This window comes from Saimiri boliviensis, chromosome 16, assembly GCF_048565385.1.
Source record: "Saimiri boliviensis isolate mSaiBol1 chromosome 16, mSaiBol1.pri, whole genome shotgun sequence".
Taxonomy (NCBI): domain Eukaryota; kingdom Metazoa; phylum Chordata; class Mammalia; order Primates; family Cebidae; genus Saimiri; species Saimiri boliviensis.
This window is the reverse complement of record NC_133464.1, coordinates 920,667-939,528: the sequence shown is the minus strand read 5'-3', so window position 1 is coordinate 939,528 and position 18,862 is coordinate 920,667. Positions and strand designations below refer to the sequence as shown.

Sequence of the window (18,862 nt, the reverse complement as noted above, 5' to 3'; positions counted from 1 at the left end):
TGTTAGTCACTAGTTCGGTTGCATCCGTGTGTCGGGTGTAACTCAGTCACTAGTTCGGTTGTGTCCGTGTGTTGGGTGTAACTCAGTCACTAGTTTGGTTTCGTCTGTGTGTCAGGCATTACTCAGTCACTAGTTCGGTTGTGTCTCCATGTGTCGGGTATAACTCAGTCACTAGTTCGGTTGCGTCTGTGTGTCGGGTGTAACTCAGTCACTAGTTCGGTTGTGTCGGGTGTAACTCAGTCACTAGTTCAGTTGTGTCCGTGTCAGGCGTTACTCAGTCACTAGTTCTGTTGCATCTGTGTGTCGGGTGCTACTCAGTCACTAGTTCTGTTGTGTCTGTGTGTCGGGTGTTAGTCACTAAAAGCAGAGCGCTTGGTGGCCTAGGGATATACTCATGACACGCAGCATGCGCTCAAGGTTTTCCTTGTAAAAACAGTTTCATTGAGTTATCACTACTTACAACAATTACACATAATTAAACATGCACGATCCTGATGTCTATGCAGGTGTTCTCCTGTGACCCAGCACCCAGGCGCAGAGAACTCCTCTGTGGCCCCGGAAGCTGCTGGTGCCCTTTGCAGTCCGTCTTCCTGCCTCTCCTCAGCCCCTGCTGCGACCATGCGCATGACCCGTGTCCCAGGCCCCGTGTAAACGGAATCAGCAGAACGTGCCGTGCTGTCCTGACTCCTGTCACTCCGCGTAACCGTTCTGAGAAGCGCCTGGGTTGCTGCGGATCAATAGCTCCCCGTTGCACTGATCTGCCGTGACCGCTCTATCCGCTGACCCGCGGGGGATGTTTGGGTGGTGTCCAGTCTGGGGCTCTGAGGTGAGGTGCCAGATCCTGGTGTGGACAGAGGCTGCCTCTTCTCTTGGGCAAATGCCTGGTGGTGGAGCCTCCAGATCATGTGGTGATGAATGAACTTTTTTGTTTGTTTTTGTTGTTTGTTTGAGACAGAGGCTTGCTCTGTGGCCCAGGCTGGAGTGCAGTGGTGTAATCTCAGCCCACTGCAGTTCCGCCTGCTGGGTTCAAGCAATTCTCCTGCCTCAGTCTCCCGAGTAGTTGTGATCACAGGTGTGTGCCACCATGTCTGGCTACTTTTTGTGTTTTTAACAGAGACGGGGTTTCACCTTGTTGTCCAGGCTGGTCTTGAACTCCTGACCTCAGGTGCTCCACCCACCTTGGCCTCCCAAGGTGCTGGGATTACAGGCATGAGCCACTGCACCTGGCAGAATGTTTAACTTTTAAGGAAACTACCAAATGCGTTTTCAGAGTGGCAGAACCCCTCCGTGTCCCTCCAGCAGATCTGCCACATCCCTGACAGCACCTGCTACGCTTTTTTAAATTTCAGCCATTCTTTTCGGTATGTGATGATATCTCATTGTGGTTTTATTTGCATTTTTCTTAGAACAAAAGATGTTGAGCATGATTTTGTGCTTATTGGCCACCAATATATCTTCTTTGGAGAAATTTTGCCCCATGTTTTATTCTTTTCTAAAAATTTTTTATTTTAATTTTTAATTTTTTAATTTTTTAAAGACAGGGTTTTGCCCTGTTGGTCAGGCTGGTCTTGAACTCCCAACCTCAGGTGATCCGCCCACCTTGGCCTCCACAGTGCTTGGATTACAGGCGTGAGCCACCACGCCCGGCCTTTTCTAAAAATTTTTGATAGGCCTGGCGCAGTGGCTCATGCCTGTAATCCCAGCACGTTGGGAGACTGAGGCAGGTTGCTCACGAGGTCAGGAGTTCAAGACCAGCTTGGCCAACATGGTGAACCCCATCTCTACTAAAAATACAAAAATTAGCCAGGTATGGTGGCAGGCACCTGTGATCTCAGCGATTCAGGAGGCTGAGGCAGGAGGATCACTTGAACCCAGGAGGTGAAAGTTGCAATGAGCTGAGATCGTGCCACTGCACTCCAGCCTGGGTGATAGAGCAAGACTCCATCTCCAAAAAAAAATTTTTTTTTAAGTAGTAGAGTTGGTGTCTCTTTATGTTGCTCAGACTGGTCTCTAATTCCTGCTCCAAGCCATCCTCCTGCCTCGGTCTCCCAAAGTGCTGGGATTGCAGGTGTGAGCCGCTGCACGTGGCCCTCTTTCCCCTTTTTGTCTGGGCTTGCTTGCTTCTTATTAAGTTGTAAGAGTTCTTTATGCGTTCTGGATTCAGGCCCTCATCAGATATCTGCTTTGCAAATATTTTCTCCCAGCTTGCACTTGTCTTTTCGTTCATTAAACAGAGTTTCCTGGAGAGCAGAAGAATGAATTCGGGAAGTATTTCTCTTCTTCAATCTTTTGGAAGAGTTGTGTACAATTGATATTATTTCTTCCTCAATGGTGGAGTTTTGGTGGAATACCCTGTGAAGCCGTCTGGGACTAAAGCTTCCTTCCTTCTTCTCCTCTCTTCTCTTTTCTTTTGATGGAGTCTCACTCTGACTCTGTTGCCCCGGCTGGAGTGCAATGGCACGATTTCAATTCACTGCAACCTCTGCCTCCCGGGTTCAAGCAATTTGCCTCCCTCAGCCTCCTGAGTAGTTGGGATTACAGGCATGTGCCACCATGCCTGGCTAATTTTATACTTTTAGTATAGATGGGGTTTCTCCATGTTGGTCAGGGTGGTCTCGAACTCCTGACCTCAGGTGATCCGTCTGCCTCCCTCCCGAAGCACTGGGATTACAGGTGTGAGCCACTGCACCTGGCCTCATCTTCACTATTTTCTTTCTTCTGCTTTCTTTCAGTTTAGTTTGCTATGAGTTTTCTGGGTTTTAAATGTGAAAATGCAAGCCAGTGGTTGGAGACCTTCATGCTGAAATCAGTGCCTGTAACTGCGGGTTTGTTTCTCTTCACGGCATTGTCAGCTTTTGCTTCATATATTCTGAAGATCTGCTATTAGGTACAGAGACACTCAGGCTTGTTACGTCCCCCTGATGAACTGATTCATCTGCCATCATGAAATTGCCTTCTTTATTCTTGGCAATATTCTTTGCTCCAAAATTTACTATATGTGCTCCAGCTTTCTTTTTTTTTTTTTTTTTGAGACGGAGTTTCACTCTTGTTACCCAGGCTGGAGTGCAATGGCGCGATCTCGGCTCACTGCAACCTCCACCTCCTGGGTTCAGGCAATTCTGCCTCAGCCTCCTGAGTAGCTGGGATTACAGGCACACGCCACCATGTCCAGCTAATTTTTTGTATTTTTAGTAGAGACGGGGTTTCACCATGTTGACCAGGATGGTCTCGATCTCTTGACCTCGTGATCCACCCGCCTCGGCCTCCCAAAGTGCTGGGATTACAGGCTTGAGCCACTGCGTCCAGCCCTCTAGCTTTCTTTTGATTAGTGTTAGTGTGGTATATTTTTCTATCTTAAAAAAAATTTTTTTTTGACATGGAGTCTCACTCTGTGGCCCAGGCTGGAGTCAGTGGCACAATCTGAGCTCACCGCAACCTCCGCCTCCTGGGTTCAAGCAATTCTCCTGCCTCAGCCTCCCAAGTAGCTGGGATTACAGGGTCACACCACCATGCCCAGCTAATTTTGTGTTTTTAGTAGAGACAGGGTTTCACCATGTTGGCCAGGCTGGTCTCGAACTCCTGACCTCAGATGATCTGCCCGCTTTGGCCTTCCAAAGTGCTGGGATCAAAGGCATGAGCCACCACTCCCAGTCTATTTTTCCATCTTTTAAAAAACTTTAAATCTATTTATGTCTTTATATTTAAAGTGTTACTCAAGTGCAACAGGTGTTGTTGTTGTTGTTGTTGTTGTTGTTTCAGTGTATTCCTTGGAGAGGCATGGGGCCTCACGCCTGTGATCCCAGCACTTTGGGAGGCCGAGGTGGGTAGATGACTTAAGGTCAGGAGTTTGAGACCAGCCTGGCCAACATGGCGAACCCCCGTCTCTATTAAAAATACAAAAATTAGCCAGGCGTTGGGGTGCATGCCTGTAATCCTGGCTACTGGGGATGCTGAGGCAGGAGAATCAGTTGAACCCAGGAGGTGGAGGTTGCAGTGAGCTGAGATCGTGCCGCTGCACTCCAGCCCTGAGCAATGGAGCAAGACTCCATCTCAAAAATTAAAAAGAGTATTTCTTATAAGCAGCACACAGTTGGAAGCTGGGACCTGCTTCTTTATCTAACGTGACAACCTCTGACTGTTACTTGGGGGTCTTCAGACCCTCCACCTTTGAGGTCATCCTGATTATCTTGATGGTTTTCTACGTGTACTGTCTAGTGTTTGTCCCCACACCCCACTTTTCTGCCTTTCTTGGGTTGACTGTTTCTCAAATGATTCAGTTTTATCTCACTGGCTTACTAGCTCTAACTGCTTTGAGATTTCTGCGGTGGCTTTTGGGTTCATGGTGTCTGCATCTCACTACAGGCTCTTCCTGTGGCTGATCCCACTGCACACAGTGTGGGAGCCTCACAGTCCTCAGCTTCCAACTCTCCCCTTCCCGCCTTCGTGCCATTGCTGTCATACATTTTACTTATATTTTATAAACCATACAGTTCATTCTTATTTTTAATTATCTTTTAAAGACATTTAAATAACATGTTTTAAAATTTTAGGCATTTCCCCATACAGTCACCATTTCTGTAATGCTCTATCACACTGCATCAGTCTGTGTCCCTATCACGCTCCATCCTCCCACTGCGTGGGTCTGTGTCACTATCACGCTCTGTCCCCCTGCGTGAATCTGCGTCCCTATCACACGCCGTCCCCCAGCACTGGTCTGTGTCCCTATCATGCTCTGTCCACCCCCCCCCTCGTGTGGGTCTGTGTCCCTGTGCAGGTTCATGTCCCTATCACGCTCTGTCTCCCCACGCAAGTCTGTGTGTCTGTCACACTTTATTTCACTGAGTGGGTCTCTGTTTGCATCCATTGCGTTTTTCCTTCTGTCTGAATGACTTCCATTAGCATTTCTGTTACATGACTCTGACTCTGTGGGTGATGAATTCTCTCAGCTTTTGTTTGTCTGAAAAAGACGATTTTGCCTTCATTTCTGAAAGATATTTTTTTCAGGGTGTAGAATTCTAACAGGCCAGGCATGGTGGCTCACACCTATAATCTCAGCACTTCGGGAGACTAAGGCAGAAGGATTGCTGAAGCCCAGAAGTTCAAGACCAGTCAGGGCAACAAAGTGAGATTCCATCTCTACAAAAAAGAAAAAAAAAAAAAAGAAAGAAAGAATAAGAAAAACAGACAAGGGAGGTGGCACACATCTGTTGTCCCAGCTCTGCGGGAGGCTGAGGCACGTGGATTGCTTGAGCCCAGGAGGTTGATGCTGCAGTGAGGTGTGCTGTGCCACTGCACTCCAGCCTGCGTGACAGAGCCAGGCCCTGCACCACCCCCAGGAAGAATGCTAGGTTAAAGTGATTTTTGTGTCTTTTCAGTACCTTCATGATGTGGCTCTACTGTCTTCTCACTCACGTCGCCCTGCCAAGACACCTGCTGTCATCATGACTGTCGTTTCTCTATCCGTGACGTGTGTCCTCCTCCTGCCTGCTTTTAAGACTTTTCTTTCGTATTACTTTAGAGCAATCTGACTACTGTGTGCCTTCCTGTCATTTTTTTCATGTTTCTTGTGCTTGGAATTGATTTTCTTGTATCTGTGGGTTTACAGTTTTCATCAAATTTGGAAACGTTTTGACGATTGTTTCTTCAAGTATTTGTGTTTTGTTCCCTCTGTGTTGAGATACATGCACATCAGGCTGCCTCAGGTCACCCACGGGTCCCTGATGCTCCTCATACCTTGGATTCTTTTTCTTTGTGTGTCTCACTTTGGATAATTTCTGCTGCTTTGCCTGCAAGTTCATTAACATTTTCTTGGAAATGCCTAATCTGCTATTAATCTAGCCAATGTATTTTAAAACTCAGACATTATAGTTTTTATTTCTAGAAATGTGACTTGGGTCTTTTTTGGAATGCCTTTCATGTTTCTACTTAACTTTTTGAACACAGAATATCTAGCATTTTATGTCCTTGTCTGCAGATTCTGACGTCTACATTGGGTCTTTGTCAGTCTGGATTTATTTTCCTTCTCATGAATTGGATGCTCCTGGTTCTTTGCATGCCTCATATGCTGCTGCATCCTGGATATTTTTATACTCCTATAGCTATTTTTGACCCTTGTCTTTGGATACAGCTAATTTACTTGAAAATAGTTTGATCTGTCCAGGTTTTGCTTTTAGGATTTAAGTCTTGGCTGGGTGTGGTGGCTCATGCCTCTAATTCCAGCCCTTGGGAAGCTGAGGTGGGCAGATTGCTTGAGCTCAGGAGTTCAAGACCAGCCTTGGCAACATGGTGAAACCCCTTCCCTACAAAAAATGCCGAAATATTAACTGGGCATTGTGATGTGCACCTGTGGTCCCGGCCACTCACAAGGCTGAGGTGGGAGGATTGTTTGAGTCTGGGAGGTCAAGGCTGCAGCGAGCCATGACTATGCCACTGCACTCCAGCCTGGGTGACAGAGTGAGATCCTGTCTACAAAAAATAAAAATACATAATTAAAAAAAAAAAAAAACTTGGCCAAGCATGGTGGCTCACTCCTGAAATGTCTACATTTTGGGAGGCCACAGAGGATGGATCATGTGCGATCAGGAGTTTGAGACTATCTTGACCAACATGGTGAAACCTTGTCCTTACTAAAATATAAAATTAGCTGGGCATGGTGGTGGGCATCTGTAATCCCAGCTACTCAGGAGGCTGAGGCAGGAGAATTGCTTGAACCCAGGAGGTGGAGGTTGCAGTGAGCCAAGATTGCACCACTGCACTCCAGCCTGGGCAACTAAGCAAGACTCCATCTCAAAAGAAAAAAATTAAAGTTTGCTTTTCAATAGACATCTTTATGAAAACAAAAAGGCAAGTCATAGAATGGGAGGAAATATTTATGATACACAGAGTTGACAAAGGATTTGTATCCAAGATATATAAGGATTTGTATCCACTCATCTGTGCCAGAGGTTGCCCCATGTCTCAGTACACATATATCCACTTCACTCTTTTTAATGGCTGCATAGTATTCCATCATATGGATGTGCTGCAATCAGTTTCACCATTCTCCTACAGAGGGACATTAGGCTGTTTCCAGGTTTTGCTAATGCAAACAATGATGCAAAGAGCATCCTTGTACACATATCTTTGCTCACTTGCTTTTGTATATCATCATCATGGGTCTTCAGAATTTCTGGAAGTAGAAGTGCCAGATCAAAAAGTGTGTTCATTAAATCATTTTGATGGGCAATGCCAGATTTCCCTCTTGAGAGGTCACTCCGTCTTTACCCTTGTCCAGCAGGAAGCCGTGTACCTTCAGGAAGCCGTGTGCCTTCAGGAAGCCGTGTACCTTCAGGAAGCCGTGTGCCTTCAGGAAGCCGTGTACCTTCAGGAAGCCGTGTGCCTTCAGGAAGCCATGTGCCTTCAGGAAGCCGTGTACCTTCAGGAAGCCGTGTACCTTCAGGAAGCCGTGTGCCTTCAGGAAGCCGTGTACCTTCAGGAAGCCGTGTACCTTCAGGAAGCCGTGTACCTTCAGGAAGCCGTGTACCTTCAGGAAGCCGTGTGCCTTCAGGAAGCCATGTGCCTTCAGGAAGCCGTGTACCTTCAGGAAGCCATGTGCCTTCAGGAAGCCGTGTACCTTCAGGAAGCCGTGTACCTTCAGGAAGCCGTGTACCTTCAGGAAGCCGTGTACCTTCAGGAAGCCGTGTGCCTTCAGGAAGCCGTGTGCCTACAGGAAGCCGTGTACCTTCAGGAAGCCGTGTACCTTCAGGAAGCCGTGTACCTTCAGGAAGCTGTGTGCCTACAGGAAGCTGTGCACTATCTGCACCACTGAAGAGCCGGCTCCGAGGCTTTTGTGGCTGGTGATCTACTTCTGCTCAAACTGCCCCTTCCACATGCCCAGAGCATGTTCCTCTTGGGAGTAGGGCTGCCAGAGCAGCTCACCAGGTCTTACCCTCTTGTCATGGCTTTCTGGGGATACCTGTGTCTCTGCTGCTCTGTCGGAGAACACGTGTCGTCTCACAGAAACCCCTCTAGCCTCTGGGCTTTTCCTTTTCTGTCTACAGAGTCTATGTTCTCCAGCCTGAAAGAGCTTTTTGGGGAGGAATCATACAGGAAGTGGGGCTGATCACCGCGGTACTAACAACACAGCAAGTCGGCCACCACCCATGCTTTGTGGATAAGCATGCAGGACTCGGGCCAGGATGAGAGGAGCAGAGGCTCTTCAGAGGCAGACACTGGGGCCACCTAAATACGGATGCACCAGAAACACGCCAAAGTGTTCTAGAGACATTCATGCAGACCACACAAGCTTTCATTGAGGTTATAACAGAAAAGACCAACATGAAGGGAAAACAGTGGGAAATATCTCTTAAAATAAACTGGCAATGGTTGACAAAAGCCCCGTGTGGGGAGGCCAGGCACGGTGGCTCACGCCTGTCATCCCAGCACTTTGGAAGGCCAAGGTGGGCGGATCACAAAGTCAAGAGATTGAGACTATCCTGGCTAACATGGTGAAACCCCGTCTCTACTAAAAAAAAGATACAAAAAAAGATACAGGGCGTGGTGGCACGTGCCTGTAGTCCCAGCTACTAGGGAGGCGGAGGCAGGAGAATCACTTGAACCCAGGAGGCAGAGGTTGCAGTGAGCCGAGATCGTGTCACTGCACTCCAGCCTGGGCAACAGGAGCGAAACTGTTTCAGAAAAAAATAAAGCCCCATGGGGAAGCCCAGTGCCACATGGATGGGTGTTCCTTAAGGAGATGCCCCCGCTGGCCAGGCTGACCAGGAGGGGCACCCTCCCATCAAAGGGACTCTAGGCAGATCTGGTCTCACCAAAACCACCTGGAGATGCCGGGGGTTAGTGGAAGACAGTCAGGTGGGGAGCACAGGGGCCCCAGCAGGGTGGCACTAGGGGGAGAGGAGAGGATTTCCCTGACCCTTTTCGTTGAACGGTGTGTGCCAGGCGAGGAGGTAGTTATTGGGCTTCAGCTGAGCGCAGCCTTCGATGGTAGCTGGGTCTGGCCGGCGTTCTGGAAGCTTCTCGACAATTTCCACATAGCACCTCACCATCTCCCGGTACAGGTCATCAAGGCACCAGTAGTCTGGGGAAGAAAGGGTAGGCAGACATGAGAGCGAGCTGTGGCCTCCTCCCGGGGGGTCGGGCAGGCTCCCCAGGGCTCAGCACCCAAGGCCACAGCCCTAGTGAGCTTGTGGCAAGGGAAGAGGCAGACCAGTGTCTTCAGGGGGGTGGAGAAAGGTTTGGGGATCTTTCCTACACAGCCCTGGCTGCCGAGGGAAGTTCAACATGCAAACCATTCACTGGAGATTTCATTCTGATTTCAGGCATTCTAGTTTGTTGTTGTGCTTCTTATTCTAGTTACACGTGAGAATCTAGAAGAGACCCACTGTGCTCACTTCCTAGTGGGTCCATCCATGTGGCAACAAAGGAAACCAAAACGGGCCTGTGCCACGGGCTTGTAGCGCACACGGTGGAGGCTGATGCGCCCGGCTCCGGCTCCCTCTTCTCTTGCCGGAAACGTGGGTACCACAGGGACAGCTGCCATCAAGCGGCAACCCCAGCCCCATGAGTGGTGTTCTGGAAACAAGCGTGGGCTGGAGGCCCTGAAAGACCCTGGGGCACGAGGGTGGAGGAGCTGGACACACCAGACACCTACCGTGTGCCCAGTGTTGCCACTGGGAGCCCAGACATCCTCCCTCAGCAAGGGCTGGTGCTTATTAGCCATTTTCCCTGATGAGGCTCAGTGAGCTTACGTGTCTTGCCCAAGGCCAGAGCTGGCAAATGTGTTTGCTTGCAAGGCCCGAGCACTTCGGTGACTAACTAACCAGCAGTGGCGGATGGAGTCCACACAGCCTGTAAAATCAGAGCCCAGGTGCCCGGCTACACCAGGACAGGCTGTGGCAGGCAGACGCCTACATGGGGCCGGTGAGGGCGTCCCTCCCGACGGCGCTTTAACACCCAGCAGCTTGTTATCATTCTACAGTAAGGCTGCGCTCCGCTCGGCGCGGCCGGGGAGACGCCACTGCTCACTTTTCCTTGGGGATGGATCCCCCACCTTTGGGGAGGGTAGGGCTGGGCATGAGCAGGGAGAGGGAGGGGAAGACGGAGGCCTGGCCCACTCTCCACGTCCTAACGCGGATGGGTTGGCGAGATTAGGAAGGGCACTTGGCAAAGTCACTCCCTCCTCCAGGACTTGAAACCTCAGCCCTACAGCTGCAAACCCCTGGAGAGAGCACTCAGGGCGCTGTGGCTGCAGACCCCCCGGGAAAGACAGCCCAGGAGCAGGGACCTGTGGCTGCAAACCTCCAGAGAGAGCGCGCAGGACAAACCCCCACTGGACAAAACCCCAGAGAGAGTGCGCGGGAAAAACCCCTGGGGACAGCGCTCGGGACAAACCCCTGGAGAGAGTGCTCAATGCTTGCAGGACAAATCCCACACCCCCCTACCCCGCAGACAGCAGAGAGAGCCCGCAGGACAAACAACCTCAGAGAGAGCACACAGGACAAAACCCCGGAGAAAGCGCTCAGGGCCCTGCGGCTGCAAAAGCTGGAGAAGGCTGAGGACACGGACTGCATGTCATGTCGCGTCCTCCTGCCAGCCAGTTCCCCCACCCAGCCCAGCAGAGGCCTCTGGAGAGTGAGGGGCAGTCCTGGGAGGCAAGGCCGGCTGGCCTGTGCAGTGTTGTCTATACACATGACGTTGTGCTGTGTACACAGTGCTGTCTACACACATGGTGCTGTCCTACAGGCACAATGCTGTCATGGAACACAGCGCTGTCTACACGCGTGCTACTGCCCGCACTCACGGTGTCATCTATACACGTGCTGCTGCCCACACTTGTGGTGGTGTCTACACACATGCTGCTGTCTGCACTCATGTCCACACTCATGGTGTCATCTACACGCGTGCTGCTGTCTGCACTCCCCGTGTCTACACGCATGCTAGTGTCTGCACTCACAGTGTCGTCTACACACATGCTGCTGTCTGCACTCCCAGTGTTGTCTACATGCCTGGTGTTGTCTTATGTGCACAGTATTATCCACATGCACAGTATTGCCTACAGGCATGGTGATGTATGTGCATGGTTATGTGTGTGCATGGTGTGTGTGCATGGTATGTGTGCATGGTGTTGTGTGTGCATGGTGTGTGCGTGTGGTGTTGTGTGTGTTGTGTGTGTATGCTGTGTGTGTTGTATGTGCATGATGTATGTGCTGGGTGTATGTGCATGGTGTGTTCATGTTGTGTGTGTTGTGTGTGCATGGTGTGTACATGGGATGTGTGTGTGGTGTGTCTGTGTGGTGTGCGTGTGGTGTGTGTGCATGGTGTGCGTGATGTGTGTGCATGATGTGTGTGTGTGATGTGTGTGTGTTTTGTGTGCATGGTGTGTGTGCATGGTGTGCGTTCAGGGTGTAGCTGCATGGTGTGTGTGCATGGGATGTGTGTGCATGGCATGTGTTCATGGTGTTGTGTGTGCATGTGATGTGTGCATGGCGTGTGTGCATGGTGTTGCATGTACATGGCAATGTATGTGTGGTCTGCAAATATGTTGTCTACACGCATTGTGTTGTCTACACACATTGTGTTGTCTACACGCACAGTATTGTTTTACATGCACACCCACGTTCATCGCCCCAGTTCAAGTCAGGGAGGGGAGAGAATGTGGTAAGACCATGGCTTGGGAGATACAAGTCTGGCCGTCTCATGGGAGAGATGTGAAGGCTACATTCCAGCAGGAATTAGTCACCTGTGCCTGCACACGAAGCCCCTGGGTGGGGGTAGAGCTGCATGGCTTTGTCCAGGCTGGGTCTAAACCCAGCCTGTGCCACTCACAGTCACCAGCACGGTCGGTCCACGAATAGCCTTTCTCAGCTCTGGCCTGGGTTAGCAAGCCTAGCCCTTCCTGTGTCCCCTAAAAGGATTCATTTTATTCTGGAATTAGAGATGAAATGTCTGTATTTAACTGAAATTTGCCTTTTCAAAGCAAAAAGAAGTCCATAAAACAAAATGGCAACAAAAAGCATTGTCTTTTCAGGTTAGAATTTAAGCTACAAACAGATTTTCAAAGCTGCTAGTCTTGGGCTTCTCTCTGGTTCTCTTTCCTGTGGGACATTCAACTCCTGTCTCCCGTCTTCCCTGTCTGGTCTCCTCAAAGACAAATCAGTTTATAAAGCTGTCTGAGGCCGGGCGTGGTGGCTCACGCCTGCAATCCCAGCACTTTGGGAGGCTGAGGTGGGTGGATCACCTGAGGTCAGGAGTTCAACACCAGCCTGGCCAACATGGGGAAACCCCGTCTCCACTAAAGATACAAAAATTAGCTGCGTGTAGTGGCACATGTCTGTAATCCCAGCTGCTCAAGAGGCTAAGACAGAATTGCTTGAACCCAGGAGGTAGAGGTTGCGGTGAGACGAGATGGTGCCACTGCGATCCAGCCTGGGCAACAAAAATGAAACTCCATCTCAAAAAAAAAGAAAAAGAAAAGCTGCCTGAGTCTCCCACCTAACATCTCAATAAAGAAAAGGCAAAATACCACTGTCCAGTGAGCTTGTAGCAAAATGTCAAGTGTTTCCAAACGTTTTCCACCATAAGCTGAAGTGCCACTCTTCGTTATCAGGGCCAGTGGGCGAGACAGGCGCTGGCTCCGTGCCCCGAGGCCGTGGCCAGGCGGCACCTTCTGCCGTGCGTGCTGCGCCCTGAAGCTGGGGCTGCTGAGTGAGCCTCAGGGCAGAGACGCATCAGATGTGCCTTCAGCCACACTGGCCTGCGCCACCTTTCCACGTGAACCTAGGTGCTTCTTCACACTTTGCTGGCTGCTCCATTTAATTCTTTGTATCCCGGTGTGGAGGAAGGCCCTGGGAGGGAAGCGACAGCTCCAGTTTTCCCAGGGAACAGGGGTGGGGAGCTGGGAATGGCCAGCTGCATTCCTGGGTGATGGTTGAGCGCTATGCACGTGGACCCCTGCGCAGGCCTGGCGTGCACACACACCTTCGAAATGCTTCCCCTCAGCAGGCCTGGCATGCACACACACCTGCTAACTGCCTGCTGAGTGAGTCAGTGACAATGTGCTGGCAACACGGACTTGCCACTCATGGCCACGGACACCGCATGGAAGCAGGAAGCCACAGGGGCTGCGCCTGCCCCTCTGACCTACGCTTACTCCAGCAGCAAAGCCAGGGTTTGCCAGCCCACATGGCCCTGTGGCTCGCCAGGTGAAGGACTTAACAGTGCAGTTTACTTCAAGATGCCATATGTAGTTCCATTTGTAAACGTTGGCCTGCCTTTGGAAAACATGTTGAAGAGCTAATGCACACTCCAACCGTTACGATACCTGCAGGCCACCGTGATCTCAGTAGTCAGGGAGGGTGCCTACGAGCATGGGGACCAGACTGCATGGTTCCCGTCCACGCCTGCCGCTCACTGGGCTGTGTGGCACTGGGCAAGTGCCGGAACCTCTCTGAACATCAGTTCCTTCCTCTGTGAGACTGATAAAATCAGCCTTGTGGTGACGTGAGGAGCGCGTGTGGAGAGTGTGCATGAGCAGCTGGGACAGTGGCTAGTACCGAAGTGCTGTGGACTCAGCACTCACCACTGTTGTTTTGCTTTGTGGAAAGGGAGTCTTGCTGTGTTTCCCACACTGGTCTAGAACTCCTGGGCTCAGGCCATCTGCTCGTCTCAGCCTCCCACAGTGCTGGGACTGCGGATACGAGCTACTGTGCCCAGCTCTCACCATTGTTAACACAGCCCAAAGCCCCTCTCCATAGGCTGCAATTTGTTATTTAAAGAAAAAAGCTAAACTTAGGAGAAATTTCAACTGATTTTTAGTGAGTTGAAAAAAACATGCTTGCTTTGGTTTCTAGAGGGGTGATTCCAGGGGTGATCCTGGAGGCCTGTTTTTCATGACCCATAAACTAGATGCTGCAGCAGCCCAGTGAACTGTCCTCCTCGTCCCTAGCTGAGGACTGCGAAAGCTTGGAGCAAACTTACTTTCCTCCTTAAAAACAGCGCCGGAACATCTATGACCCTTTTCACTGTGTGAATTTCGTGTCCTGTTGGGCCGACCTCCATTGGCATGTTTGTGGAGTGTCCTGTGCTGCTGCCCTCCCTGTGGACCCAGCAGGACCAGACCCACAGCCACAGACGCTGCCATTCACAAAATGCCCACCAAGTGCCACCGGAGACGGGACACATGGAGCTGGTGTGAGTGCATACACAGCATCAGACGCCCAGAGGAAGCCACGCTCAAGAGTGAGCACCCACCGTCTATGGTGAAAACAAGCCGGAGCCTTGTTCTGACCGTATACTCTCCCACGGGCGTCTGTGTGTGGGGTGCGTCTGCTCCGGGCTGCGGGGACACAGCATGGGGCCGCTGGTCCTAAGGGCACACGAGAGGCCGGCTGGAAAAGCAGAAGCAGGAGCTCTTCGATGCCTCCTGGTCCCCAGCAAGCCGGGGAGGCTTATCTTATCACCAGCACTTCAGCTCTGCCGTTATTTAGGGACCGGCCACAGGCTTGATGACATTCCTCCGCCGTGAGCACAGAACTAAACTGGGCGCGTCCACAGCAGACGAATGGAATGGTGGAGTAGACGCATAAGTGAAATTTCATTGACCTAGCCGTAGTCCTCAGATTTGAATTCTGTCATGATAAACAGCACCCATGGGGCTTTGAACAGCTCGTAGGAAAGTTGGGCTGTGTGTCTGCGTACCTGCCGTTTCCCTGAAACTCATGCAAAAGCTTGATCCTAAGATCAATTTGCTACTTAAAGATATTTTAAGAAGCTTTCTCTCCAGTCTCGTCCAATCAAGTTGTCATTTTTCTTAGAACACATCTGTGTATGGGCAACTCTCCAAGCTGAACCATTCTGGGAGATGATATTCTAACCTTAATTCATTGGAATTTAGAACTAATCCCCAAACAGTATTAATGGGTCCACATTTCAAACTGGCTTATTTTACATCCCTTTGTAATGTCTTCGGAACAAAAAGGCTTGATCTCCGCAGAAGTGAGCCCTCAGCTCAGCCCCACCACCCCAGCAGCTGAGAGAGGCTTAATTGGCTTTAACTCTATTAGCAACGCCAGGCTTAGTCAACGCTTTGCAAATACAAGTGAAAAGTCACATTTAAGTCAAGTAATGCTGTCACCCCCAGAGAAACCACAGGAGAAACACGATCTGCCACATATCAAATCCGAGGGACACTGGTGTCTATTAAATAGCCACTTTTAGCGGGTAACACTATCGGCAGAAGGACCACGCCGCCTTCAAAACTCCCGGGGGGTTATTGGGAACGTGAGCAGCCGCAGCATTCCCTCCGCCCTCTGTCCGCACAGCAGTGCACCGCGGGGCCCAGTCCTACCTGTGGTGAGGGCCTGGGCGGTCGCCATGTGCATGATGGTGTTGTCACTCACAGGCCATTCTCCTGGTGAGAGTACGAGGTGGTCCAGGCCCCCGGAACGCTGCAGCTCCTCCTGAATCTTCATGCCTGCTGCGCTGCTCTCCTTGCAGACATTTCGGTAGCCAAGCGCATCACCGACGCTCCCCAGCAACATCGCAGCCTTGAATTTCTCCATCTCAGGAGCCGGCTCCTCTTACCCTACAGCTGTGGAGTCTCCTGGCCTTTTGCTGCCTTCCGTGGTCCGCCTGACTTTTATAGTGGTCATTGTGTCGCTGTCGGAGCGTCCTCTGACGGCCAGGCGTTGTGTCTCTGCAGGTGGCACCAATGAGAGGACCTTTCTGTCCCCCACGTGGGAGGTGTCAGCTTTCTTCTGCGTCTGGACAAGCACCAGCTCCTCAGCAAAGAAGCCTGCTGGCGTCTGCCAGCACTCGGAGCACCTTCCGAGCACCGACAGGTAGGGCTCCTCTCGCCGTCCCTGGAAGGGGAGTGGCACTTCCCCGTGTGTGGTGAGGGTGTGCTCTCACCGCTTAGGCAACAACCCACCCGCTGTCGCTGTGGTTTTGCCTTCTCTGGACGTTTCAGATACGATGTGTGGCCTTCAGTGTCTGGCTTCCTTCACTCCACATAATGTTGAGATTAATCTGTGACATGCAGTTTTATCTTTTTTTTTTTTTTTTTTTTGAGACGGAGTTTCACTGTTTCGCTCTTGTTACCCAGGCTGGAGTGCAATGGCGTGATCTCGGCTCACCGCAACCTCCGCCTCCTGGGTTCAGGCAATTCTCCTGCCTCAGCCTCCTGAGTAGCTGGGATTACAGGCACGCGCCACCATGCCCAGCTAATTTTTTGTATTTTTAGTAGAGACGGGGTTTCACCATGTTGACCAGGATGGTCTCGATCTCTCGACCTTGTGATCCACCCGCCTCGGCCTCCCAAAGTGCTGGGATTACAGGCTTGAGCCACCGCGCCCGGCCCCAGTTTTATCTTTTAGAACACTTTTCGATTATGAGTTTTTGATAGAAAACTTAAAAAAAAAAACACACAGTGTAAAGGGAACAAAGCTTATCTAGCTCCTGTGTGAAAAATGATGGCGTTTCCTCAGCACGCAGGGTTTAGCGGCTCTCAAATAACAGAACGGCATCGTGAGGGGGAAAGTCATCAGCAGAGCGCAGGCTTCACTGGAACCGCCAATCCGGCCCTCGGTCAGCTCAACTATTTACAACATCCCTGCCAGCTCGTGAAAAGAATATTCGAAAATATGAAGAGGTAGGGGTAAGGTAGAATGCATACAGCCGGGGCTCCTGGTTTGAAATAAATTAGGAGAACAGTCCATTTTCCGACCCCCACCCCTGGACAGGTCTCTGTAGAGGCCGGGTGCCCAGCGGGGCTGTCTCTCCCATCTCCCTCCTTGGGGCCTGGTTTCCATCAGACCCAGGGGAAGCAAAGGGAGTTACACCTGGACTAAAGAAATGCATCTGATAAAAATAAAACTCTTGTAGTATACAGCAAGATAGGCGTAGGAAGCATTTAAGTAACTGGCGTTATACCAGCACTTTAATGGAGGTTCTGAAGCAGTGAGCTAAACTCACTCTTGACCGTCTGCTGGTGGAGCCAGCTGTCAGTGAAATCATGCCAGCTAGCACGATCCTGAGAAACAAACGGTCCTTCAAAACCAGCATGCAGGCTGGGTGCAGTGGCTCACGCCTGTACTCCCAGCACTACGGGAGGCCAAAGCAGCTGGATCACCTGAGGTCAGGAGTTCGAGACCAGGCTGCCAACATGATAAAACCGTCTCTACTAAAAATACAAAAATTAGCCGGGGGTGGTGGCATGCACCTGTAATCCCAGCTACTCGGGAGACTGACAGAACCGCTTGAACTCAGGAGGCACAGGTTGCAGTGAGATGAGATCGTGCCAATGCACTCCAGCCTGGGCAACAAGAGCAAAACACTGTCTAAAAAAAAAAAAAAAAAAAAAGCCAGCGTGGTGGCTCATGCCTGTAATCCTAGCACTTTGGGAGGCTGAGGCGGGCAGATCATGAGGTCAAGAGATCGAGAACATCCTGGCCAACATGGTGAAACCCTGTCTCTACTAAATATACAAAGTTTAGCTGGCTTGGTGGCATTTGCCTGTAGTCCCAGATACTTGAGAGGCTTGGGCAGGAGAATCGCTTGAAACCAGGAGGTGGAGGTTGAAGTGAGCTGAGATTGCCCCACTGTTCTTGCCTGCTGGCTGCACTCCAGCCTGGTGACGGAGCTAGACTCCATCTCAAAAAAACTCCAAAAAACCAAAAACCAAAATCACCAGCATGCACGCAGTTTCCCTATCCAAGACAGACAGACATGAGGGGCGGCCCTGCATTCAAATGCCCACCATTTTAGGCAGAACTGTACTGCGGGGCCGAGGTGTGTTGTTTTGAGAAATAACAGAGTCCTGCTCGGCACTTCAGTCGATTCTCAGGTGGCAGAAACCTTTGCTGAGAGCACTATCTGGCTTCTTCAGTAAACAGGATGGGATAAGGTTTGCTAATTAGTTTATTCAGTAAATATTTGCAGAGCCCTATTTTGTACTAGGAACTGTGGATGCAGCAACAAATGTCAGAACGTTTACCCTTGGCCCTATGAAGCCTGAGGTCTAAAATGGATATACTTTTATTAAGCTGAAATAACACAATGACATGTATGACGTCACGAAGAGAAGGCGCTGACGATGTCTACTAGGGAATGCCTGGTGGTGCGCAGCAAAGGTGAGGTCTCTCCTGTTCCTCAGACCCCCGTGCTCGGCCCTGCATTTGCCTCCGATAAGGGACGGTTTGCAGCAGTGTGTGCTGGCATATGTCTCCCCACACCCCCGTAAATCCTGCCTGTCGAGGGATCTCTTAATTCCTCACCAGAGCCACATCAGGCACACAGTGCACCACCGAGAGGGAACGCCGTGACAGCTGGCTGAGGACCTGGTACCCAGCCAGATGGGCTGGCGGGCCACACGCGGGGGCAAGGGCTGGCCGGCTGGTTGCTAGCCGGGGCTGTTCCTGCCTGCTGGTTGCTAGGCCGGGGCTGTTCTGTGCCTGCTGGTTGCTAGGCCGGGCTGTTCCTGCCTGCTGGTTGCTAACTGGGGCTGTTCTATACCTGCTGGTTGCTAGGCCGGGGCTGTTCTGTGCCTGCTGGTTGCTAGGCCGGGCTGTTCCTGCCTGCTGGTTGCTCACTGGGGCTGTTCTGTGCCTGCTGGTTGCTAGCCGGGGCTGTTCCTGCCTGCTGGTTGCTAGGCCGGGGCCGTTCCTGCCTGCTGGTTGCTAGCCGGGGCTGTTCCTGCCTGCTGGTTGCTAGCCAGGGCTGTTCTTACCTGCTGGTTGCTAGGCCAGGCTGTTCCTGCCTGCTGGTTGCTAGCCGGGGCTGTTCCTGCCTGCTGGTTGCGAGGCCGGGGCCGTTCCTGCCTCCTGGTTGCTAGGCCGGGCTGTCCTGTCATCCCAGGACAAGGACCCAG

At 51.1% G+C, this 18,862-nt stretch overlaps 1 protein-coding gene across 1 annotated transcript in view; it reads right to left on the bottom strand.

Moving 5' to 3' along the window:
• The window catches only part of ADPRHL1 (ADP-ribosylhydrolase like 1), a 50,727-nt gene extending 31,894 nt beyond the window's left edge, over positions 1-18,833 (bottom strand). Inside the window, exons 1-2 of the mRNA XM_074387406.1 lie at positions 15,344-18,833; positions 8,912-9,076 (exon numbers count right to left, since the gene is read on the bottom strand). Coding sequence (XP_074243507.1) covers positions 8,912-9,076; positions 15,344-15,557 — 379 coding nt within the window. The 5' untranslated portion in view covers positions 15,558-18,833. The remainder of the gene's footprint in view (positions 1-8,911; positions 9,077-15,343) is intronic.
• Positions 18,834-18,862: the final 29 nt, after the last annotated feature.